A 23,434-nucleotide genomic window follows, 5' to 3' on the forward strand; every position below is an offset into this window, starting at 1 on the left:
AGGGTGCCTGCATGGCCAGGGTGCCTGCATGGCCAGGGTGCCTGCATGGCCAGGGTGCCTGCATGGCCAGGGTGCCTGCATGGACAGGGTGCCTGCATGGACAGGGTGCCTGCATGGACAGGGTGCCTGCATGGACAGGGTGCCTGCATGGACAGGGTGCCTGCATGGCCAGGGTGTCTGCATGGCCAGGGTGCCTGCTGTCCCTCTCTGCCACCCTCCCCAGACTGCCTCAAATGAGCAGTTGGTCCCAATCCAGGGGAAGGGGTACTGGGGGGGATTGGGGCTGATCCTATGGCCATATTGCTTGCCCTGCGCAGCCTGGACAGCTTACTGCAGTGTGGCATTATCTATGCTGACAACCTGGTGGTGGTGGACAAGGAGAGTACCATGAGCGCCGAAGAGGACTACATGGCAGATGCCAAAACTATTGTCAATGTGCAAACCATGTTCCGGTGAGCACCCGACCCGTGGGAGCTAGGCCTCATGGTGAGGACCATAGAACCCACCAGAGTCCACATCCCTGACTGTGATCCTTACAAGAGACCCCACAGCTATGACCATGGGGCCCATTAGAGTTCAAAGACCTCTCACCACAGGACCCACAAGAGACTACACTTCTATGACTATGGGACCCACCACAGACTCCACAGGCTTGACCCCAAGATCTACCAGAGATCAACCCCATAGCTGTAACAATGGGACCCACAAGAGGCCACCTAGTCATGACCACAGAACCCACCATAGACCCCACAGCCCTGGGACATGATATAATGCTGACCACAGCCCTGGAACTAACTCAGGCCCTCAGCCCTGACCACAAGATCTACTAGAGACCAACCCCATAGCGATAACAATGGGACCCACAAGAGGCCACCTAGTCACGACCACAAGACCCACCATAGACCCCACAGCCATAATATCCACCACAGACTCCACAGCCCGGGGACCCACTGAGGTCCTCAGCCCTGAGTGGGTGACAGCTCCCACAATCATCCTCCCTCAGGCTTTTCCCCAGTCTCAGCATCACCACGGAGCTCACGCACCCTTCCAACATGCGGTTCATGCAGTTCCGTGCCAAGGACAGCTACTCTCTGGCTCTTTCCAAACTCGAAAAGGTAAGCGGCCTCCTCCTGGCAGGTCATCCTTCACTGAAGAGCCCAGAGAGAGCAGGACAAAGAGGAAGGGCTGTGGGAGCATTGGCTATGGCCTGCAGTAGCTGAGGAGACAGGCTCAGTTGGTGGTGCTCTCTGTGGTGCTCCCCCCCCCCAGCACCCACAGGTCAGCGGTGATCCGCCAGGAACTACTAACAGATGCTTACAGCCCACCGGGTACCAGGCACTGCCTCTGTACTCTACATTAGGGAGCAGAGAGCGGAGAGACCTGCGTTGATCACACAGCAGGTGGGGCAGCAGTGGCAGGGCTGTTGCACTTCTGACACTGGAGTTCTATGGGAGGTATCAGGGCCCATGGAAGGCATCCACTGGGTCAGATGTGGAACCCAGGGGCATAGGAACTCAGCAAGGTATTATAGACACACTAAGAACCCAGGAACTCATGGGGAATATGGGGAACTTCAGGAGTATGGAGAGAGCTCACTGTCTGTGTTGCTCTGTGTAGGGTGGCTTGGTCCTTCCTGCTATGCACACAAGGGATGGCCAGGTACTGGGAAGCCATGTATTAGGATGAGGATGTCATGGCTGCCAATGCCTGCTGTTCTGTGTGAGGCCCAAGTTCAGCCTGGGCCAGTGTGCTTGTGGAGAGCTACCAGGGACCAGCATGGCTGACCGAGGAAGATGGAGGAGTTATCTGGGACAGTGTGTGTGAGGCCCTGGGTTCCACTCTCTTCTCAGAGCCCCAAACTCTCCTTAGGCTCTGTGCCTGAGAGTGTAAGGGAATGCAGCTGGATATTCAAGCCAGAAGTCTGTTGGTGTGTGCACAGATGCACATCCATGTATACACACTATGCACATACAACACATGCATATGTATACATACCATGCACACATGCTCATACACCACTTATGCACACAAAATGCATCATGGACATACCACACAGACATGTACATACATATGCATACTCACATCCTATGAACACATCTTTGCTCTGATGGCCACCCACAATCCTTTGCGTCATCTGAGGACCCCTTCCTTGCAGCAAGAACGGGAGAATGGCTCCAACCTGGCCTTCATGTTCCGCCTGCCATTTGCTGCTGGCCGAGTATTTAGTATCAGCATGTTGGATACACTGCTCTACCAGGTCAGCTGGAATGTGGAGAAAGGTGGGCAGGGTCCCGTAATCCCAGTGTCCACAGCCAATCTGTGGCTGGCATCTGGTCCCACTGCAGTGAACAGGCCTCCCCAGGCCCCCCTGACTTGCTCCTGCTGGAGCAGCAGCTCTCATTGCCCTCAGGGATACCTTAGTACCGCTCTGGGGGGTTGGGATCCCGGTCCTTTTTGGACCTCATGTGCCGGGATGGCAGGCAGGTTCTGAGTGTGGAGGCTGGAATATCTGCCTCACGTGGCCCTGCTGCCCCACAGTCCTTCGTGAAGGACTACATGATCACCATCACCAGGCTGCTGTTGGGCCTTGATACTACACCAGGCTCCGGCTACCTCTGTGCTGTAAGTGTGGGGAGTGGGGTGGGGATGGGGGGCGGGTGTGTGGTGCCATACGGCATAGCTACCGTCCGTGGCTCGCTGTAGCACTGGGGCTCTGGGTATTGTAACTCCTCAGTTCAGGGATTCCTACTCCTTGCAGATGAAGGTAACCGAGGATGACCTGTGGATCCGTACTTATGGCCGCCTCTTCCAGAAACTCTGCTCCTCCAGCGCCGAGATCCCCATCGGCATCTACAGGACCGAGTGCCATGTCTTCTCCTCGGAGGTACAGTCCCAGTACCATAGAGCTTCCTTACAGCCCAGTGCTGGGGAGCTGGCTGCGGCTGCTGCTTGCCATGGGCCCCTTCCAGGAGGCTTCAGTGGCTAAAGCATGTGCCTCCAGTGAGGGCAGCTGCCACTCTGGGAAGAACAGTGACCTTGGGAAGCACCCCAGAGCTCCAGGGGACTGGGCATGGTGTTGGGGGAGGTCTACCTGACTTGGGCAGCATGCCTCCCACCACCCCGCCCCTGCATGTCCTATATGGAGAGGCCAAGGCGCACTGGGGAAGAGGCAGACACACCCACGGGTCCCAACAGCCCTTGGCTTCCTTTACAGCCCCATGACGTCAGAGCCCAGGTGAGTACCCAGGACCCCCGTGGAGCTCCTGCTTCATGGGGCTCTTCCATACCTTGAGCAGGCCCCTGGGCAGCAGGCGGGAAATGAAAATGTGTTGGTCACTGGGCAGTTCAGGGTTGGGGGTGTTTAGCAGTTACCATCCTCCCACACAGTGTGGAACTAAAGCAGAAGCAGATCCAGGATTTCAGCCCATCATCTGTACCCCTCGCCCCAGCCCAGCTCCATGTTCATAAGCAGGTGGCAGGTGCCTCTATGGTCTGACCTGACCCCCACGCCCTCATTATCCTCCCCAGTGCCTCTCACGCCCACTTAGGCAGGCACAGCCTGTTTGCTCTCTGCTGACTCCCAGGGATGTGTTTGGCAGTGACACCTGCCCCATCTGCGTATGGGTAAACTGTGGTACAGACAAGGGCCCCTAGGATAAGGTCAGGATATGCTGGGCTAGAGGAACCAGGCCGACCCTAGACGTGATGGCCCAGAGAGGCTAAGGATCCTCCCTCAGCCCCAGGGAAATGGGGACAGGCTGGCTCCATCCTGGGCCAGGAGGCCAGGCAGACTGGGGTACAGATGAGAAAATAGACCCCCACAGTTCTTCTGACCTGGAGAAGGCTGGAGTTCACACTGTGGGTCCAGGGCCCATCTCCTCTCCGGGCACCTCATGCCACAGGCGGGCCCAGCCATAGCCCTCCTGCCTGCCCAGTCTCAGATCTCGGTAAATATGGAGGACTGCGAGGACACTCGGGAGGCCAAGGGGCCCTGGAGCACACGGGCTGCATCTGGCAGTGGCAGCACCCATGGCCGTCACGGGGGCAGTGCCGACCCAGTGGAGCACCCAGTACTTCGTCGCAAGAGCCTGCAGTGGGCCCGCAAGCTGAGTCGCAAGAGCACCAAGCAGGTGGGGAAGGCACCCGTGGCCACAGACTGGATCACCCAGCAGCGGCTCAGCCTGTACCGGCGCTCGGAGCGCCAGGAGCTCTCGGAGCTGGTCAAGAACCGAATGAAGCACCTGGGACTGCCCACCACTGGCTATGGTAAGGGCCGGCAACAAGGCAGAGCCAGTAACGAGGCAGGGCTGGTAGGACCGTAGCAGATCAGCTGATGGGCGGCATCTCATATCTGCCTGACCCCACAGCTGGGATGGCTCAGGTCCACCATGGCCTCCCTGGGCCTGCTCAGCAAAGGGCAGAGAGCCGTCTGCACCCACGTCATATGGAGAAGGTTCAGAGTGACCCACAAACTGACTCATTTCTACCACTCTGGAGCCTCAGTTTTCCCCCCATAATGTAAGGGAAAGCCAGCTCCCCCAAACTCATCACCTGGGATACAACGTCAGTCTTCCCATCCCATGAGAGACATGAGAGGTAGGGAGTTGGCGGGGCCACAGCACATCCCTGCCCTGGTCATCAGGGACAAGAACAGCCTGCACATTTCTCAATCCATCCCATGTCCCTCCCAAGGCAGTCGCCATAGCTCTGTTGCTCCAGAGTCAGCCCTAGGGGAACATCTGTGCAAACAGATGTTTGTAACTCCTTTCTCTCTGTGCCATTTTGGGGGTAACACCAGTGTGACTTTGATAAGGACTTCCTCGAGAGATGTTACCTCTTGATGAGGTCAGAGGGGCCCAGGATCTCTATTCTGACCTGTGCCTCTCCCCATTCTCTCAGCATTTCAGTACTCAGCCACTGCCAAGGCCCACCCTACATGCTAATGTCCATCGTCACCCTAGAGACTCCTCTAAGTAGAAGGCGCTGCCCAGGCGTCACTGGGACTGGGGCATCATAGTGCATAGGCGGTACATATTGGGCATTCCTGGTATGTTCACAAGACAGTGGTAGACTTGGAAAAAGGCCTGGCTGGGGAAGACTGAGACCAAAGTTTTGAGGCCACCAGAACCCTCCCCAGCCATGTGTACAGTGTGGAGAGTGTCCCTATAATACCCTAGATCTAGTGACCTCCTCAGTACTGCCTGGGTAACCTGCTGTTCCAGGAAACTAATCAAGGCTAAGGGGATGCCAGCATTCACGAGCCTTTGCAAGTACGAGCAGATGCAAAGTGGAGCCCTGTGACGACCTGCCCTTTAGCCTCTGCAACCCAGCCCCTGCCAAGATAAGCTTGCCAGATAAAGCCCAGATTCCCTTTGGCAACTGACTTGCTTCTGAGGCCACTAGTGCTGGCCACCATTCTCCCAGCGTGGACGGTGTCTGCGTGCAGCTGGTCACTGCCCCCCACCCATTCTGCTGTGCCAGCGTGCCCACCCCGCCAATGCTTGCTGACCTGTCTCTCTCTCTCTCTGTTTCTGTCTGTGCCTCTCCTATGTGTTCCATAGAGGACGTAGCAAATTTAACAGCCAGTGATGTGATGAATCGGGTAAACCTGGGATATTTGCAAGGTAATTCTGCTCCAGTGAATACCGGCCACCACACAGGGGATGTGCCAACCCTTTGCCACCTTGGCTGGGCCAGGCAGTGACCAGAAGAGAGGGCTTTGTGTGTCCACAGTGGGTTCTCAGACCTTCTGCCTCCCTCCTTGGTTTGGGCCTCCTAGCTGAGAGCCGTGGGAGCCCAGATGATGAAACCCACCCTGGTCCTAAAATACTTGACCCAGTTCCGTTAGGATGTGCCATGCCACCCAGCTTTGCACTGACTAGGCAACAGGCCATCCCAACAACAGCTGGTCTCCCTGGCTAGTCCCAAGAGATGCCCAAATTCCCTGTGTCTCAGTAGGCAGGCATGAGGATGGAACTTAGCATTGGCATTCTGTGCCAAAGCATAGACAGCCTCGGATTACTCAAGCCGGGTAGACGTGGGGCTTCAAGAGAAGTCTCTTTCTGCTTGAGACAGAGACCGCCTTACTTCTCGCCTGTGTGTTTCACCTCCCTCCCTGAGGCTGGAGCAGAGGCTAAGCCACTGCCGTTCAGTGTCCCCCCTCAGTATAGGCTGTCATCCTTTAGGGGTATCTGAGCTCAGCTAAGCTGGGTCCTTGTTTGCAAGGATGGCTGTGGGCAGCCACAGAAGTGAAGTGTTGGCATCTTCTGGGCTTGTGATTTTTCTCATCCTGCCACCCATAACAGCATTCATGGAAGCTGGGCCCTCTGCTGGGCACTTGGGGTTCAGATCTAGGGCTGGTGACTTCCATGAACCAAGTGTATCCTGCACCCAGTTACATCTGCTTCCTGTGTGGCTGCTAGGCAAAGGTGGGCAGGCACAGGCTTGGGCAGCTCCTACAGGGTCACAGATGCTCTTGGGTACAGTGAGCATCACCTGTGCGCTCACTGGAGAAAATGTGCTAGTTCTCAGCACATTAGCCTACGGGCATCATGGAGTGGCATCAGGATGTCTGGCCAGAATGTCACACTGTGCTCGGAAAAGGGCAACGCCGGGGAGGGGTTGGTCCCAGGGACATAGCCCCTGGAGTTACTCTGGCCCTGGGATGAGCAAGCGGAGAATCCACTACATGGGAAATGGATGTAGAGGGCCAGGGCCTGAATCTTGGGCGTACTGGGCTGGGGAAGTGGGAGGAGGAGAGGGGACACAGCTGTCGCAGAAGCATGAGCTGTTGTTGGGAGTTTCCATTCTAGAAGTGCACTGAAGCCAGGTCTTGTCCCCACCTACCCCTGCACCTGCTGTCCACCTTTACCAAGCATGGGGGCTGCCGAGGCCATCTCAGGACAGTTAGCTTGCCTTCTCCATCCCAGCAGTTGGAGTCAGTGCCACAAGACTGACCACAGCCCCTCCTTGCACTACGGCTGGAATTTGGCATGGCCCCCTCATTCAACACTGAGCCAGGCCTAGTCCCATCCTGGGCTTTGCTAGTCTCAGACATTCCAAGATCTGACCCTGGTTGGAAGAGAATCATGGCCGGGGACCCATCCCTGATGGAGGAAGATCCAGCAGCTTCTTCTCACAGCCAGGGCTTCTAGCCCCACCTTTAGGATGACTGTATGGTGGTCATGACAGAAATGAATCAGTGCTGTGGTCTGGAATGTCGTACTCACACCTGAATACTCTTGCTTCTGCACACACCCTGCTGTCCCTGCATTACCCACGCCACTGCATGAGGGGCTTGGTCCCAGAATCACACCTCTCCCATTTGGTTCCCAGCATGAGTCATACCATGGGTATCTTGACTGTAGGATTGGGGGGCGGGGAGCAAAAACGGATGCTCATGCGACAGAACAGCCTTCATGTATGGAGGGCAGGCCACCAGGCCTTCCTACCCTGCAGAAGTAGACAGAAGTGTTGGCTCCATTTCAACTACCCCAGGTATAGACTGTTTGAGGTGCCCCACCCCCATTTCTCAGAAGCATTTTGTGCCGTATCCCTTCACCCTGGAGCTGCAGTTCTGAGAGCTGAGGCATACCCTCCCCGGCTCGGTTGGCTTACCTGGCAGATTCTTTAGTTTCACAGAGGGGTCAGTCTTTTTCTTAGGGCTATGTCCAGCTTGACCAAAGGATAGAGAGAAATGGAAGGAGCCAGGTAGAGGATGCCCTGTCTCAGGTCACCTTCATTTTGTATGTCCATTGAGTCCAGAGATACTTCTAAATATGAAGTAGGTAAACTGAGGTCAGCAAGCTAAGGGTCATTGCCAGGACTGTATGAGGCCATGGTGCCCTGCTGGCCAAGCACAGGCACCAATGAGATAACAGGCTGCTTCTCCCAACTGTCTACATTCTCACGGGTCAGTCCATGGTCACCCTGGGGCTAGGAGGGAACGACCCTGTTCTCTGATCAATGAGTCCAAGAGGTGGCCTTCCCAGTCCCCAGGGATAGGGCTCCTGCAGAGCACTTCAACTGAGGTTGCAGCTTATGTACGTATGTAGGTGTGAGGTAGATGGAGTGTGTGTGTATGGGTGTGCATGTGGTTATTATAGGCATGTGGGTGTGTCATGTGCAGGTGACCAGTAGTGTTTAAGGGTACACACATGTATATGTGCAGGTGCATGCATATAGGGTATACACAGGTCCTTGCAAGTGTGGATAAATAGGTGTACACAGGTGTGTTTAAGTGTGCACAGTTATATATTCAGGTGAAGGCATGCATGGATATGCACAGGTGTACTCAGGTGTTGTGCAGGTATGTGTGCATGTGAGCATATGCACCTGCCCATACAGATCTGTAAGAAGCAGGCATGTATAGGTGTGCTCGGTCACTCTGCTCTGGCCCCACACACTGGTGAGACGTCATCTAAGGTTGGCTTGCAGCTGAGCAACCTGCACAGGCAAGTGGGAGCCAGTGCTCTGCTCTTCCTGTGGCTGAGCCCTGCCGAGTGCAGGCAGGAGCTGAGGACAGGTGTCAGAATCCATCTGTGACCAGAAAGGAGGGACAACTAGCCCCCCTGGCTCCTTGGGGCCCTGCAGAGCTGTATGGGGTAGGGCTGTGGTGACACTTGGGCTATGTCCTTTCCAGATGAGATGAACGATCATCACCAGAACACCCTTTCCTATGTACTCATCAACCCCCCTCCAGACACAAGACTGGAGCCCAATGATATTGTGTGAGTACAAAGTGTTGGCTGTCCCAGCATCAGGCATGGGGGAGGGGGGCGGGAATCACCTGGGAAGGGGCTGGTGTGGCTACCTACCTGGCTTGCCATTCCAGGACCTGCCTTGCTGTCTTCTGCAGGTACCTCATCCGTTCCGACCCCCTGGCCCATGTGGCCAGCAGCTCCCAGAGTCGGAAAAGCAGCTGCAGCAACAAGCTCTCTTCTTGTAATCCAGAGACCCGGGATGAGACCCAGCTCTGAGCCCTGTGCTGGGGCAAACAGGAGGACGCAGGAGAAGAGAGGAGACACTGTCACAGGCTGGCCTGGCCCAAGCAGGCTGGCTGCATTATGACTTTATACATATACAGTGACTCCAAGACTTGCCCCCAGAAAGGAAATCCTCTCAGTGGGGCCAGTTGTGAGACCACTGGACCACTCTGGGAAGTGGCATGAAGCATTTTTTTTAACCTATTTTTACAAATCTGAATGATTTGCATCTCTTTACATAGCTGTACCACAACTCGTGACTGGGGTCTGGCTAAAGTGTGAGGCAAGCAGACAGAACAGGGACTGGACACTATCCTGGATCCCTCCGTCTTGCATGGCTTCACTCAGCAGTTTCTGAAGGGGTGCTGGGGTGCATGGGAGAAGTAAAGACCTGGAACCAGAGGGGGCTGGGGAGTCCTCCTGCATGGAAGCCAGCTGTGTTCTCTAGCCATTCAGCATGCTGTTCTGATCAGTTTCTGCGTGGTTCTGAGACTACATCAGGGATGGGGTGCCTCTCCCCAGAACCAGGCAAGGGGCCAACCAGTAAAGGTGCCATGCCCTTTAAGAGGGGAAAAACAGAGGGGCTTAGAAACCTAGTCAGGAGAGCCCCATCCTGAGTCTGAGTTCTGCAGTCCCTGCATGGGGAGGGGACCACGGGATCGTCCAGAGGTCCTGAGCTGTGGATGGAAGTCAGATGCCGTTTCTAGCTCTCACACTTGAGCTTCCCTAGCCATGGCCTTTGGGGACACCGAACTGGCAGATGATGTGTCTCCACAGACCATTTCACACTGAAACTCTTGTCTCTAAACTCCTGATCTGAGAAGCACAATTAGCTCTGGGCCCTGGTCATGCCTCAGGTCTCCAGGGATTGCTCCAGGCAGCCAATTTCATTCCTGTTTATGGTTTGTATGATCAGAACTGGAACCTTCTATTAAAATGGATACATCCTGCAGGCATGCATGGAACAAGGCAGCCCACCATGGCTCTGGAATGGTGGGTGTGGAGACAGCTGAGGCTCACCTGTTTTAGGGTTAGAATTGTATCCCTCACCCCAGACTTCACAGACTAGCTCCCAACCTCTGAGATGGCCAGCCCGGCCTTCCCAAACAGTAATGAAATCCTCTGTGGCTGCAGGTGGCTGGGCCTCAGCAGCTGCCCCAAGGTGTGTGGGGATGTGATCCTCAGAGGAGCCCTTGGCAAGCTTTCTATCAGTTTCCCCCTATGGTTCAGCATGTCCCAGAGATAGGCACAACTCATTTAAGGTCCTGGAGATCCACCCTCATGCCACACCTGGGAGGAAGGTGCCCCTGATGCGACTATGTGAACTTCCCCCTTAAGTGTCCTGAAAGGTTGGGGTGAAGGGATGGACCAAAGGGCCCACACTTCCTCAGCCAGAGCAGATGGAACCTCAGGTGAGCAGGCGATAAGGGTCAAGGCAGTTGCTGTAGCTTGCTGGAGAGTACTTGCACCTACGTGTCCCCGTCCCATAACCTCCTGCAGATCCAGCCTTCCGACTGCCACTCCGTGCCTGTTGGAACTTTCTTGTTCACGAAGTATGCATGAGTCCTGGTGAGGTGTAATGGGTCAACGCTGGCTGTAAGGACTCAGGGAAGAAGTTTTGGGGCTTGGGTAGAGAAGCAGGCGGTTCGCACAGGGCTTGGCTGGCCAGGACTTATCTAGGCTGGGGTCTGTCAGTGGCCATCGCTCTGGAGCAGGAGAGGTCTGAGTCTATGCTCACATTCTATCTCCCTGCTCAGCCCTCTGCCAGGCTGCTGAGCCCAGAGAAAGAGGGAAACTGGTCTTCATCTAGATGGGACTAAGTAGCCTTCAAGTCCATGCTGGAAGAGCTGCCACTTCTGAGGCACCTTGGGGAAAGCCACGTGCTCCATGCCCTGTCAGGATGTGCTCATCTGCAGCATGGAAATACATTTTCAGTCTCTAACAGTGTGTCGGGAGGGTGCTCCTCCCACAGTTATAGACAGATGCTTCCAGCCCAGCCTTTGCTAGCTTTTAAAGATGCCCAGCCCTGGGACTGGTACTTGGGACTGGTACCAGGAGGATTTGTGTGCCGAGATGCCAGTCACCAGATCAATAAAAGCCACCTGCACACCTGGAATTCTCCATAGCTTCCATTGCCTTTATCTCTAGGCCCGGAAGACTGTCCTTTGCAGTACCCCTGTCTCTGCTATCTTTGGACACCACCAATTCTCCCAGCCCTCATACCCTACTGGTCTTAAGGGCTCTCATGAGACACTCGTTCCCAATGGACAGGGTCTGTCCCAACCCTGGAAGAGGCAGAATTTACACACAGCAACAGAATGTTCAAGGAATACAAAATTAGCAAGAAGCCTTTCATTTTTTCGTTCCTAACTACTTGGAATTGTAGCTCAAAATAGTGTCTTGGGTGCTGTAGCCTGTGCTAAGTGAGACACTGGCAGCCGTGTTGTGAGGGTGGGGGGCAGCTGGGAGCCTGGGAAGCATGTGTTTGCTGCAGGTTCTAGGCTGTCTCGGTAACATGTATTTACAGATGGGCAGTGCCAGACAGACAGGGGTATCTAAGCTTAAGTGCTTAGTGCAGAAAAGCAGGCAGGGCAGAGACAGAGGCAACACCAATCCAGCTACACATCTGCCACGCCAACTGAGGGTAGCTTCAGGTGGCCAATGATAAAACAGACCCACAACGGAAAGAAGACTCTGAGACATGACCCATTCCCCAAGTCCCTCTCACTCTACCACATGTCCCCATGCTCGAGGCATCTCTTTGGGGGGTTTCAAGACAGATTCCTGAGAGGATGTGACTGGTCTACATTTGCCAGAACCCCCAGGCTGTGCTCAGCCCCACCATGCTCTTAACCAGCCATTCTGACCCCTCATCTTAGGCCCCACAGAGTCACACACCACATCGCCCTCAAAAGGACCTTTCTAAATTCTGAGTCACAGTTTTCCCTGTTGGGTAAGTTTCATTAGGAAGACAGTGTAGAATATAAAGACAGATTGCATTTGAGTGACAAGAAGAGTGTTGCTGTGGCGAAGCTAACAGTTTAGATACTACCTTACTAATTTCAGTTTATTTTGTCTTCCCTTCTAAGAGGCAGGTTCCTTAAAAATGGGGTTCTGGGTGTCTAATGCTCACTGTGCACAAAGCAGGTACATGCCTTTGGTATCAATAAAAGTTTTGGGTATTATCCGGGAGTGGTGGCACACGCCTTTAATCCCAGCACTCAGGAGGCAGAGGCAGGCGGATTTCTGAGTTCGAGGCCAGCCTGGTCTACCGAGTGAGTTCCAGGACAACCAAGGCTACACAGAGAAACCCTGTCTCAAAAAACCAAAAAAAAAAAAAAAAAAAAGTTTTGGGTATATTATTTTTTATTCTCTTACACATTATATCCCTACTGCAGTTCTCCCTCCCCACCTCTTCCCAGTACCCACTACCACCACCTCCCCCCCCCCAGATCAACTCCTCCCGTTTCCCTTCAGAAAATAAAAATAAATAAACAAAAGCAGGACTCCCAGGGATATCTACTGAACATAGCCTAACAAAACACAGTAAGACTTGACAAACTTTCACATTATGGGTGGATGTGACAACCCAGTAGAAAAAGGGTCCCCAGCACAGGCAAAGGAGTCAGACACCTCTCACTCCCGTCGTTAGTCCCACGGGAACATGAAGATACACAACGTAAGGTTTATGCAGAGGACCTAGCTGAAAACCATACAGGGGTCGTGTCGTGTGACTTCAGTTCCTGTGAGCTCCTATGAGCACAAGGGGGCACATGTCTGCTCCAGGCCCTGCAGTGTAGTTTCCCAATGCAATTGCAACTCACACAGGGCAGCACCCAATCATGCTTTAGCCTTGAGCTGGGGGTGACATCTGACTATCTAGATAAACAGCCTCAACCCTGGCCCAGGGTCCAGAGCCCTGGACTCTGCATGGGCAACTCGGTATCCCTACAGGTGCCCGCCAGGGGTGGGCAGTTTGTGAACACAGCAAGCCCCGCCCTCATCCTTCATTCACACCCTCTGCAGCCAGGCACATACTAGTACTTCCCTGGCCCAGGGCCTACTCTTCCTCCAAGTGGGAGCATCCAGCTCTGAACATCTTATGCACATTAACAGAGGTGTTTAAACAGCTGGCTGTGGTCCAGGAGACAGCAGGCAGTAAGAAGGACTCTTATCCTGTCCACTCCCAGGCTCTGCTGAATGAAATACATGTTCTCTAACTAGGATGCAGATCCGCACGGCCTTGTCTTTTGCATGGCTTGAGGAACTCCTCCCTCACAGACTCGGGTATACTCATAAGAGTGTAGGGCAGGTGGGTGGGTACTCCCTTTACCAGGGAAACTGAAGCCCAGGCCCACTGTTAAAAGCTCAGAGCAGCAAGGCCCAAGCTTGGACTTTGGAAGTAAACTTCTTAGAACCTCTGCCAGCTTAGACTGCAGGGACAGCACTACCTTTGGGTGGCACCTACACCAACTGTCCATTGCGAGAGTCCAAGGAAGTCACAAAGGGCAGCCACCCTGCCTCTCTCATCAAGGTAGCAGCTCTGGTCCCTGCTCTGCCCACTCTTCTCAGGACGTCCTAGCAACCAAGACAGGCCTGGCCAGGGCACCAGAACCAACAGGATCTGCATATAACATTGGCATAAGCAAATATTACAGGCTGCACTGCTGACCTGCAGAGGCTGGTCTAGCCCATCCTCAGGGTCCCTACTTTGGAGGCACTGCCATATCTGTTAAATTTTCACCTGAAAAACTTTAATTTTCCTAAGCCATGTAAGAAGATGGAATCTCACCCACAATGGCACAGTGAGGACACAAACCAAGCCGGGTGTGGTGGCACATACCTTTGATCCCAGGATTCAAGAAGCAGAGGCCAGCCTGGTATACATACCAAGACCAACCAGGGCTATATTAGGCCCAGTAGAAAAACAAAGGGGGTGTGGAGTGTGTGGAGTTGGGGTGGGTCGCCTAAGGATGGCTCATAGTTAAGAACTGCTGCTCTCCAGAGGACCCATGTTTGGTTCCCAGCACACACACACAAACATGCACGCACACAACCAGCAGCTCACAAGCATCTATAACCCAAGTTCCATGAGATCTGAGGCAGCACACAGTCATATACATAAAACAACCAAAAACCCCACAAAAATTCTCACCATAGCACATGCTGGTGGCAGAGCATGGTGAGACAGCCAGAGGCGCGTCAGGGCTGCCAGGCTCTGCCTCTGCCCCTCAGCACTTAGGTTCAGTGAGTCCTACTTCCCTTGTGTCCAGATATCAACTGAGGACTGCATCCTCCTAGGCTGCTTGAGCCTAGAGAATTCTGATTCCTGTGGCCTCTGCACTAAGTCCACTTCACTTACCTGATCCTGGCGCTCCGTCTTACCAGACCAGACTAGCTGGTAACTGGAGCAGTTCACTCTGCTTCGTGATCCCCATTATATCTGTGAACTACTAAAGTACACCAGGCCCATCAGCAACCCAGGCAGCAGTCAGTGTGGACCAACGGTCTATGCCCCCACAGGAACCGACATCTTATCCATCACCTGCTCTGCCCACGATGACTGGGGCCTCTCCTCCCCTTTACCTCAGAGTCACACCATGTAGCCCATGCTGAATGCCCACAGTACTCGTGTTACGGTGTTGTGTTTCACACCTAACACGTATCACCGTGTTCTTTGGGTAGTTTCTAGTATTTTACCATACAGAAATGGGAGGAAACTCCTGTGAGGGTCAGGTCTCTCAGTGGAAGTCTGAGATGACATCTGCCATAGGCAAGTGTGTGCCAATTCCTATGTTGAGACCCTGAGCCCCAGAACTTTAGAATACTACTGGGTTTGCTGGAAGGGTTTGAAAGACAAGGACCATGGAGACAAGAACAGGAGTGACCCAACCCTATCTCACTGGTCATCTTCTAAGTGGTCAGGACACAGATACAGAAGGACACCTACAGAAGGATACAGGGTGGAGACTGTATGAGAGGAGGAAAGTGGCCACAGGAGTTAGCCCTGTCACCCCTTATCTCAGGCCTTAGCCTCCAGGACTGTGCAGGGCACACCATGCAGTAAGATGTGAATGTGTGTGTGGGGGGGGCAATGAATGCAAGTGTTCCCAGAAGCCCGGTCAACTTCTGGCATAAACACTACAAATTGTCAGCAGACTAAATCTGACAATATGTAGGTCAGAGCTGGGTCATTTATTCCAGGGAAACAGGTTTCTCTGATCACCCAGAAGGCGTGATGGTGAGAAAAGAATCACCATCTCTTCAGTGGTATAAAATGCATCCTGTAAAACTCAACCCAATTCTAGTACAGGAAACCTACAGACAGGAACGCCACAATGCCACCAGGAGGATGCCCGGCAGCTCCCCCAGGCACAGCCAGGAGGTAGGAAAGACACAAAAGCCTTGATAGGGCTACAGAGGGAGGACAAGAAAACATTCCTTTTCATAGAATGTTAACAGAGTTCAAGTGCATCTAAAATTAATAAGAATTAATAAAAGTTGAGTAAGATTGCTCATGGCAAGTTTCACAGAAAAATCCTTTGTGTTTATATGCTGCCTGCATCAGTGCTATTAATAGGAAACATGAATTATAGGTACAGACTCGAAGTACACTCACGAGCCAAGCGGCAGGTGCAGCCTAACAGGGCCTGGCAGGGTCACCTAGAAGACACAGGCACTGTCCTCTTCCAGCCTTCTGAAGAGTTTTGTTACCTCTGTGGTCTCAACTCCCCTGCCTGTACTTAACATAACTCTCTGGGTGGACCCTCACCCACGGACCCACCCACAGACCCTGGGCCCAGAGAAGAGGAACAAAGTCACAGAGCAGTGAGCAGGGCTGACAGTGAGAGTGAGGGTCAGTCTTGGTCACTGGAGATCTACCCAGTAGTAAACAGACAAGAGGCCTACACTTTCCTAAGCCCAAAGCCAACCCCAGGAGTGTGGCAGGCTGAGAACCAATGAGCCCAAACCAAGAAGGTTTTGAGGATACTTTAAAAGTCTTCATGACCCTATAGCATAGAATTTTTAAAAACTAGTAACAAAAACTTGATAATGCAGCCCTAGAAATTTCAAGATTTAACACAAAGCATGAAAAGTGAAAAAAGCTAATCAATTTGCAAAAGATAACAAAATAGGCAAAAACTTGTATAGTTTCCAAAGCAAAAAGTACAGCCAGCCAATGAAGAGAGAGAAATATGGTCAACTTCATGTGGTCAGAAATGCCCATCAAGAGCTGGGTGGTGGTGGTGGAGGAGACAGAGGCAGCAGGGTCCCTTTGAGCTCAAGGCCAGCGTGATCTAGAGTGAGTTCCAGGACAGCCAGGGCTACAGAGAAACCTTGTCTCAAAACAAAAACAAAACAAAACAAAAGTTAAAAGGGGACAAGGAAACTGGAACGTCACTGGAGGGGAGCCACCACTCAGTCCTGATGAACAAATGACAACCCATATTGATCCAAATCCCGGACCCTCCCTGTGAGCCCACCGTGCACCAGCACCTGGCCAGGTAGGCCCACAGGCTCACACTGCAGGAGCAGGACTTGTGGGGCCTCCCCTGACATCCTCCACTTTTCTCACTAGGAAGCAGAGGGCAATGGCTCCACCATCTCGGCTTTCTCAGCAGCCTCCCTGGGTCTGTGATGTGCCCTCTCTCTACTATACCATCAGAATGAGTTTGCACAACAGGCCTCAAGCCTGCCCCCTGGTTTACATGCTGCCTGCTTTTCCTTCTCAGGGGCAGGAAGCCTCATGGAGTAGGCAACCCCTACCTCCATCCTACCCACATAAGTACCAACTGAATGTTGGCACATGCTGCCACAGGCTTACCCACATGGCATCTCACATGGCACTAGGGACACTCCAGAGAAGAATGCCAAGCACCTGGCAGCACTGAGGAAGGCAGAGCCAGAAGGGTCAGCTTGTACCTACATGCTCTGGTCTGTGCCTATTTAATACCCGCAATGAATGCCATGTCTTAAAGTAAACAGAAAGGGCTGGCAAGATGGCGAAGAGGACACGAGTTTGGTTCCCAGTGCTCACAAGTGGCTCACAACTACCTTCCAGAAACTGGGCCGGTTATTCAATGACTGTAATTGCCATCTAGGGCAGAGAAGACCATTCCACAGCAGAAGGTTCCCTGCAATGTTTGTGGCAGGGTGGTGCCCACGGGATGGGTGGGCTTAGATGGTGCCAAGACTACTTGGTTCCAGGGGCCTCTCCTTTGCCCCCAGATACCCAAAGGTGGATGCTCTATCTACTTCTGTAGCTCTAGGGAAAATATGGCAAGCATATGAATAAGTCTGCAGTTGTGGAGCAGGAGACAGAACAGAGAGCTGTGCATGAGCTTAAGTAGAGGGCAGACTGTCCTGGAAGGGCTCCTCCAGTCCTCAACACACATGTGCCCCTAGTACCTCTGGGAGCACTGCAGGAAGGGATTATCTCTATAGAGACATGGGACATGGCAGTCTCAGAGCAGGCCTACTATCCCAGAGGGTGCCCGGGCCATGTCCATACTCACAATGTGACTTCATTGTGCCCAGCATGCTGTCGCTGGTACTGCTGCTGCCACTGAGGGCATACTCCCCGCTCTCCCAGAGGCTGCTCCATGTTAACACCTATGGCCTTCCTGAACCCAGTGCTGAGGTAACTATCTGTTTCCTCCAGTTCGCTTGCCAGAAGTTTAACCACTTTCACTGACCATCCATCAATTACTAACAGGCAAAGGGAGATGTCCTCATACCTGGTGGTTAGTTACTACACAGCTATACAGAGGTCACCAGAACTTAAAACAAATTCGGGCAATAGCAAATGGCATCGTCATCTGATGCCAAGCCTAGAACCACAAGCCCCAGAGTGGGGACAGGGTCCACTGTTAACCAGCAGTGGCTACATCTCTCCAGAGCACTGTTCCTGCCAGTGTCTGCTCTCCTGGGACAAGAAACAAGAAACAGGCTGCCTGTGAACCAAACACAAAAACAGCTTATGAGATAGCAGCACAACAGCAGTCACAAGCTCAAAACTGCAGCTATGGCAGGCAAACGGACTGGTGTGAGTGGATAAAGCCGTGATAATGGTGAGCCCAGCAAACACCTTGTGAGAATTCACTTAGCACTGCCTGGCTGTCCCACTCCCATTTAGGAAAAGTCTACCTGGAACTACAGATCCAGCATAGAGACCAAAAACCAAGTTGTCTTTCAAAACAATAGCTGCATCAGTTCAACTTAAACACGCAGAAGCCCATGTCTTCAGGTCTAGACCCGGGAGCTTGGCTGGTCCTAAATCCCCACACAACACCAAGTACAGGGCCATTCTCTCGGGCCACCCAGCTTTGTGTCTAAAATTAGTAGCAGTGGCTACCCAGGGTTTCCATCAGCCCACATAATCAAACACAAAAGAACACCCCTCCTTCCCAAACACAAGGGACTACTCTCCTGCCTATGGCACAAGAGAGTTTCTTTCTCTATATGCCAGAAAGTACGACAGGGCCATTTCCAGCCAGGAAACAAACCTGAGGTATCACAGATGTTGGAATGTGGATAGGCACCCTACCCTCTGAAGCTTGTGGTGCACAGAGGGACACCAACCAGGATCTGTGCTCAGGCACCAGCTTTCAGAACAAGTATGACGAGGGTCTCCCTTCTACCACACTGCTGCAAGATCTGTACCACCCACCCTAACTATAAAGAACTACTACACCCTGACTTGACCATTCACAGGGTGTAGCCTGGGCTGCATGTCCTTCCTTACCATGCAAGTGTTACTATGTCCTCCTTGCCACGTGGGGAACTGGGGAAAGTAGACCCTGGTCAGTAAGGACACAGACTGTACTTTCCAGGTCACAGGAGGAACCTGCCATCCATGCCCTAAGTGTATTGACGGGGAAGTTTGCATAACAGCTCTGACATCCCCAGCCATACCCTTGCACAGGCCTCCCAGTGGTGGCATGGTGGCACCGGAAGATGCCGGACACCTCTCACAGGTTTGAGGGCTGACACAGCTTTTGTCAACACAAACCTAGAAAGACCTGGGAGAAATGCCCACTGAGGAACCGCCTCCATCACATTGTCTGTGTGGTTTAGGAAGGGTCGAGCCTGTGTGAAACGGCAGCGGAGCAAGCCAGGGAGCTGCATTCATTCCCCACTGGCTCTGCTTCAGTGCCTGCCGTGCCTTTCCTCAATGGTGGATTGTAATCTGTGAGCCAGGTAAACCTTTTATTATGGTTTTCATTTATCACAGCAACACAAAGCTCAGAACACCAGGGACACCAGATACCATAAGCGCCTCCAGAGTGCACCTCAGACACCAGGAAGACCCTGAGTCTGCAAGGTACAAGTTTATTGCCAAGGAATCAGTGAGAAACAAGAGGACGCTGGGCATGGCTGCTTCCCAGGTGGGGCTTGTGACTTGGCCATAGTCACAAAACAGGAGTTAGTACTGGCTTTACAGGTACTGGACACAGATAACCATAAAATGAAATCATCAATAGGCTCAGGTCACCAAGATCAAAGCCATTTCACTAGGTAAACCAGCACCAATCTATAAAGGTTTACTCAAGTTGATTAACTTTCAACAAGAAAAATTTACTTTAACACTTTCTTCTTCCAAATAACAACCATAGTTTCAAACAATCTAGAAGTAAATTTTGTATCATGCCACTTTTCAATATTGCCTGAAGTAGTCTGGGCCTCAAAAGTCTGACTGGAAATTGTATTGCAGGGACGCACCTAGAATACCAGGTCAAAAGGTCACACTAGAAACGGTATCTTTAACATGCATACACACGTGTACACAGGCCATCTACACTGTACATTCATGTACATATACTCATATATGCACATATAGATACATCCCACGTCTACACACACATGTAGCCCTGCACATCTATTTCTGAGAAATACTTTTAATGCCAACCAACCTGGGCTCCTTGGGGGTCTGTTGTTACTAAGGAATGAGCCACATGAATCGTCATGTACTGAATTTCTTGACACTTTCTGCCCGAAAAGCTGAGCAGCCTTCCCAGCACAGTTGGTTAGCCAAGACAATGTACCCACACCCTGGAGGCTCCAGATCACCACCACAAAGTCCTGTACCGGAAACTTCCTAATAAAAAATCAAAACTACTTCTGTGCCATGGAATACAGAAGGCATGAGTGCTTCTGAGCCATCAAGCCACACGGCCTCCACAGCCGGGCTTGAGACACTGGCACTGTACTTCACGTGCAGGCCCTGCATTCTGAGATGGTCTTCAGGACAGGCCAACGCTAACTCACCATACTTCCTGCTCTACACCAGGTCTTCCAACTCTTCATGAAAAATAAATTCCTAGGAAACACAAAAGTCATGTGCAGCTGCCCTGAAGCCAGGAGATATGCGACACTGTCAGCAGAAGGAGTTGTGACAACCACACACATGGTTAACAGAAAGTCAGCCCATTACTTTATTATATTTTAGTGCTCTCTTAAAATAAATATGGTAACATCAAGTGCACAGTGAGAAATGAAGACACACAGGGCAGCCGGTGACAGGTGGTCACAGACTTTAATGCGCATACAGCACAGCGCCACTCCTGACTGGATACACAGTCACAAAGAAAGAGAAGACAAGACCTCACCTCACCCCTCCAGCATTCTGTCCCACGCCCCTTTCCTGTCTCTGCATGACACTGCTATGCTAACACTAAGATGTCTGAGTTCCCTCTATGATCTTCAATTCTCTCCTGCAATTAGGACAGATTCAAGTAACACTCTCAAAAAGAAATGTGCAAAACTACAAGTGCCTCCAGGGTCTTCACATAGCTGATCCATCGCTGGGGCACCTCTGCTCCCCAGGGACTCCTGTTCTGAGACAGGCAGCTGCCACAGGGACCAGCGGGGAAGAGACCCAAAGCAGCTACACCATTCTGAAATGACTGCAAAGAACCACCAGGTTTTAAAAAAGGCAAAAGCAGAATTTCCAACCTCACTTGAGACTGCACACTGCACTGAGCATGCTGTCCTCCAGAAGCAAGAACCACGGCAGGCAGGCAAAGGAACCGGCAGTCAAGGGTGCAAAGTACGCTACTATACCAAACTCTGCCTTTATTAGAGTGAACACACCAACACATTCCCCAGACCTACCCAGTGGTGGCTAAGCCGGCTTAGCTGCCAGCTTTCAATGAGGCCAGCATCAGCTAGCAGTACCCATCGCCCTCCCAACTGTGTGGCAGAAGTACTCACTCCAAATATGTAAACGTCATTTTAGCAGAAGACAAACTTTGCCGATTTCAGTGCTTTTAGTGAACTGACATTTTCAGTAAACTTTTTCTGAGCAGCAAGGAACAGGTTTTTTTCTTTTTTTTCTTTTTTTTTTTTTTTCAGAATCTTAGAACTGGATATAAAGGTTGGCAGTAGACACAGTCAATAAATATCATACAATTTCTAAAATGAAAAAGATTTCCCATACGAACTCCTTTTATGAAGACATTCAAACACCCTGACCCGAACGAGCCTTGGCCCTATAATCACGCACGATTACAGCTGGCCAACATGGGGCATCAGGCAATGTGCACAGGGGTGAAGGGAGGCCAGAGAGCAGATCACATTTAACTTATTCTGAAGAACTTCAAGTGAGGGCCCACAGGCCAGGACCTCACTCCATGGTGCCCCTTGTGAGGGTCTCAGTGGTCAGCAGGTCCAGCAGCCATGCCCGTGAAGGCCCAGCATCCATGTGAGCAGGGGCGAGAGCGTCTTCTCTGTTCTCTAGGGACCTCTGTAGAAGACTGTCCAGGGCGCATCACACTCGTACCAAGTAGATGAAAATAATAAATAGGGATCCCGTCAGCACAACCTCTCAGAGTCCTGGTTGCCATGGTCACTTACGAGTCTGGGTCTTCTTTGGCACTGTGGGCCGCTTGGGCTGCCACAAGTGGTTATGGATCGTGAGTGCATCCACGCTGACCGACATGGTCTTGGCTGGGATCAGATTAAACTGCTTTCGGTCTGAGCTGTATTTATATAGTTTGTCGATCATCTTCTTGGTGATGCTTTTTGGCCCCGTGCCAGTGAGTTTGTAGATTTCTTCAGTGTCAGGTTGGTAGCAGTAAAGTGCCCTGAACTGGCAGCCCGCATCTCGGAACAGAATGATATAGTGGTTGGCATCACACTTCTCCAGCTCCTGGGGAGTAGAAAGAGATGGGAAACACTGAATGCCATCTGACACCCTAGATTTCCACTGTTGCCCAATGGGGAGGTATCCTTCCAAGGCATTAAGTGTCCAATAAATATCTTTTAAGAATAAAACAGGCCCAGCACGGCCTCCCCACTTAAAAAAAGCTATGGCTGGCCAACAAGACTGTACTAAAGACTCTGAGCAAACAGGAAAAATGCTGTTGAGACAAACTGAGGAATCATATAAAAAGATGCTTCACAGCTCCATGCTGTGGAGAAACATAAATCAAAACCAAGTGAGCACCAGTTCACAATGAATGCTAAAATAAAAAAGACTATGAGGGCAGGTATGAAATGGTGTAGTCAGAACAGAAGGAGTCAGCTATTCTACACAGTGGGCATGGAGTCTCTTCTCTAGGAAACTGCAGAAAACTGTCTGTGGCTCATCACACTTTGTACCAAATGACATCCTGTGACCACACTCTCTCAGAGTCCTGACTACCATTGCCACTTACATGTCTGAGTCTTCTTTCTGTATGCAAAGCCCAGAATAAGGACATCCAAGGAGACAGACCGCATGTAGACCAGTGACTGCACTAAATACACAGAAACCTACTGAGTGGTGGCTTTCAAAGAGTGGCATTTGTGAACTAGAGTCTAGATTTTGCCCCCCACCTCCCCCCAAGACAGGGTTCTCTGTGTAGCCCTGGCTGTCTTAGAACTCACTCTGTAGACCAGGCTGGCCTTAAACCCAGAGATCTCCCTGCCTCTGCTTCCTGAGTGCTAGGACCAATGGCATGCACCACCACATCCCATTCTAATAAAGCTATTACCAAGAAAGAACCTGCAGCCAAGAACCTATCGGCATTGCTACCAGGCTTTGCTGTGCGGTGTGTGAGAATACGGTCCTCACTGCACACTCCTCCAGATACACTCTCTGTATCAGCAGTTCTTGAGTATGGCAGGGGCTCCTGGCCTTTCCAGGCATCTGACTGCAGTGGTATAATCTCAGCCTGCCATCTCCAGTGAGTGCAAAGGAGATTCTGAGGCCACCCAAAAAGCAGGGTGTGCCAGACCAAAAGGAGGTCCCAGTTCTTGCCCATAAAACCAAAAATTTAAAAGAGTAATAAAAATATAAAACAATGACTTATCTTTGCTTCAGAAGAAATGATTTCCATAAACATTTGATTTTGTCAGTGTAATGGGCTTATTATTGTTTATCATTTGTAGTTTGTGTCTGATGGAAAGGGTACATGTGTGTAGTAGTAGTAGTAGTAGTAGTAGTAGTATGTACATGTGTCTGATGG

General features: G+C 51.9%; 2 protein-coding genes across 16 annotated transcripts in view; one reads left to right on the forward strand and one right to left on the reverse strand.

Moving 5' to 3' along the window:
- Nucleotides 1-11,100, forward strand: part of Kcnt1 (potassium sodium-activated channel subfamily T member 1) — a 54,173-nt gene extending 43,073 nt beyond the window's left edge. For 4 of the 10 annotated variants that reach the window (XM_029536433.1, XM_029536436.1, XM_029536431.1 and 1 more), the window contains exons 22-31: nucleotides 318-452; nucleotides 1,004-1,115; nucleotides 2,156-2,257; nucleotides 2,539-2,622; nucleotides 2,759-2,884; nucleotides 3,215-3,235; nucleotides 3,936-4,266; nucleotides 5,562-5,624; nucleotides 8,642-8,729; nucleotides 8,858-11,091. In XM_029536433.1, coding sequence (XP_029392293.1) covers nucleotides 318-452; nucleotides 1,004-1,115; nucleotides 2,156-2,257; nucleotides 2,539-2,622; nucleotides 2,759-2,884; nucleotides 3,215-3,235; nucleotides 3,936-4,266; nucleotides 5,562-5,624; nucleotides 8,642-8,729; nucleotides 8,858-8,978 — 1,183 coding nt within the window. In that variant the 3' untranslated portion in view covers nucleotides 8,979-11,091. Of the gene's footprint in view, nucleotides 1-317; nucleotides 453-1,003; nucleotides 1,116-2,155; nucleotides 2,258-2,538; nucleotides 2,623-2,758; nucleotides 2,885-3,214; nucleotides 3,236-3,935; nucleotides 4,267-5,561; nucleotides 5,625-8,641; nucleotides 8,730-8,857 lie in introns of all 10 variants that reach the window. The other 6 variants (XM_021192319.2, XM_021192318.1, XM_021192317.2 and 3 more) reach the window with 2 other exon arrangements.
- An 8,792-nt stretch (nucleotides 11,101-19,892) lies between these two features.
- Nucleotides 19,893-23,434, reverse strand: part of Camsap1 (calmodulin regulated spectrin associated protein 1) — a 60,173-nt gene continuing 56,631 nt past the window's right edge. For all 6 annotated transcript variants that reach the window (XM_021192353.2, XM_029536172.1, XM_021192357.2 and 3 more), the window contains one exon: nucleotides 19,893-22,134. In XM_021192353.2, coding sequence (XP_021048012.1) covers nucleotides 21,832-22,134 — 303 coding nt within the window. In that variant the 3' untranslated portion in view covers nucleotides 19,893-21,831. The remainder of the gene's footprint in view (nucleotides 22,135-23,434) is intronic.

The sequence above is a fragment of the Mus pahari genome, chromosome 3 (genome assembly GCF_900095145.1).
Source record: "Mus pahari chromosome 3, PAHARI_EIJ_v1.1, whole genome shotgun sequence".
NCBI lineage: Eukaryota > Metazoa > Chordata > Mammalia > Rodentia > Muridae > Mus > Mus pahari.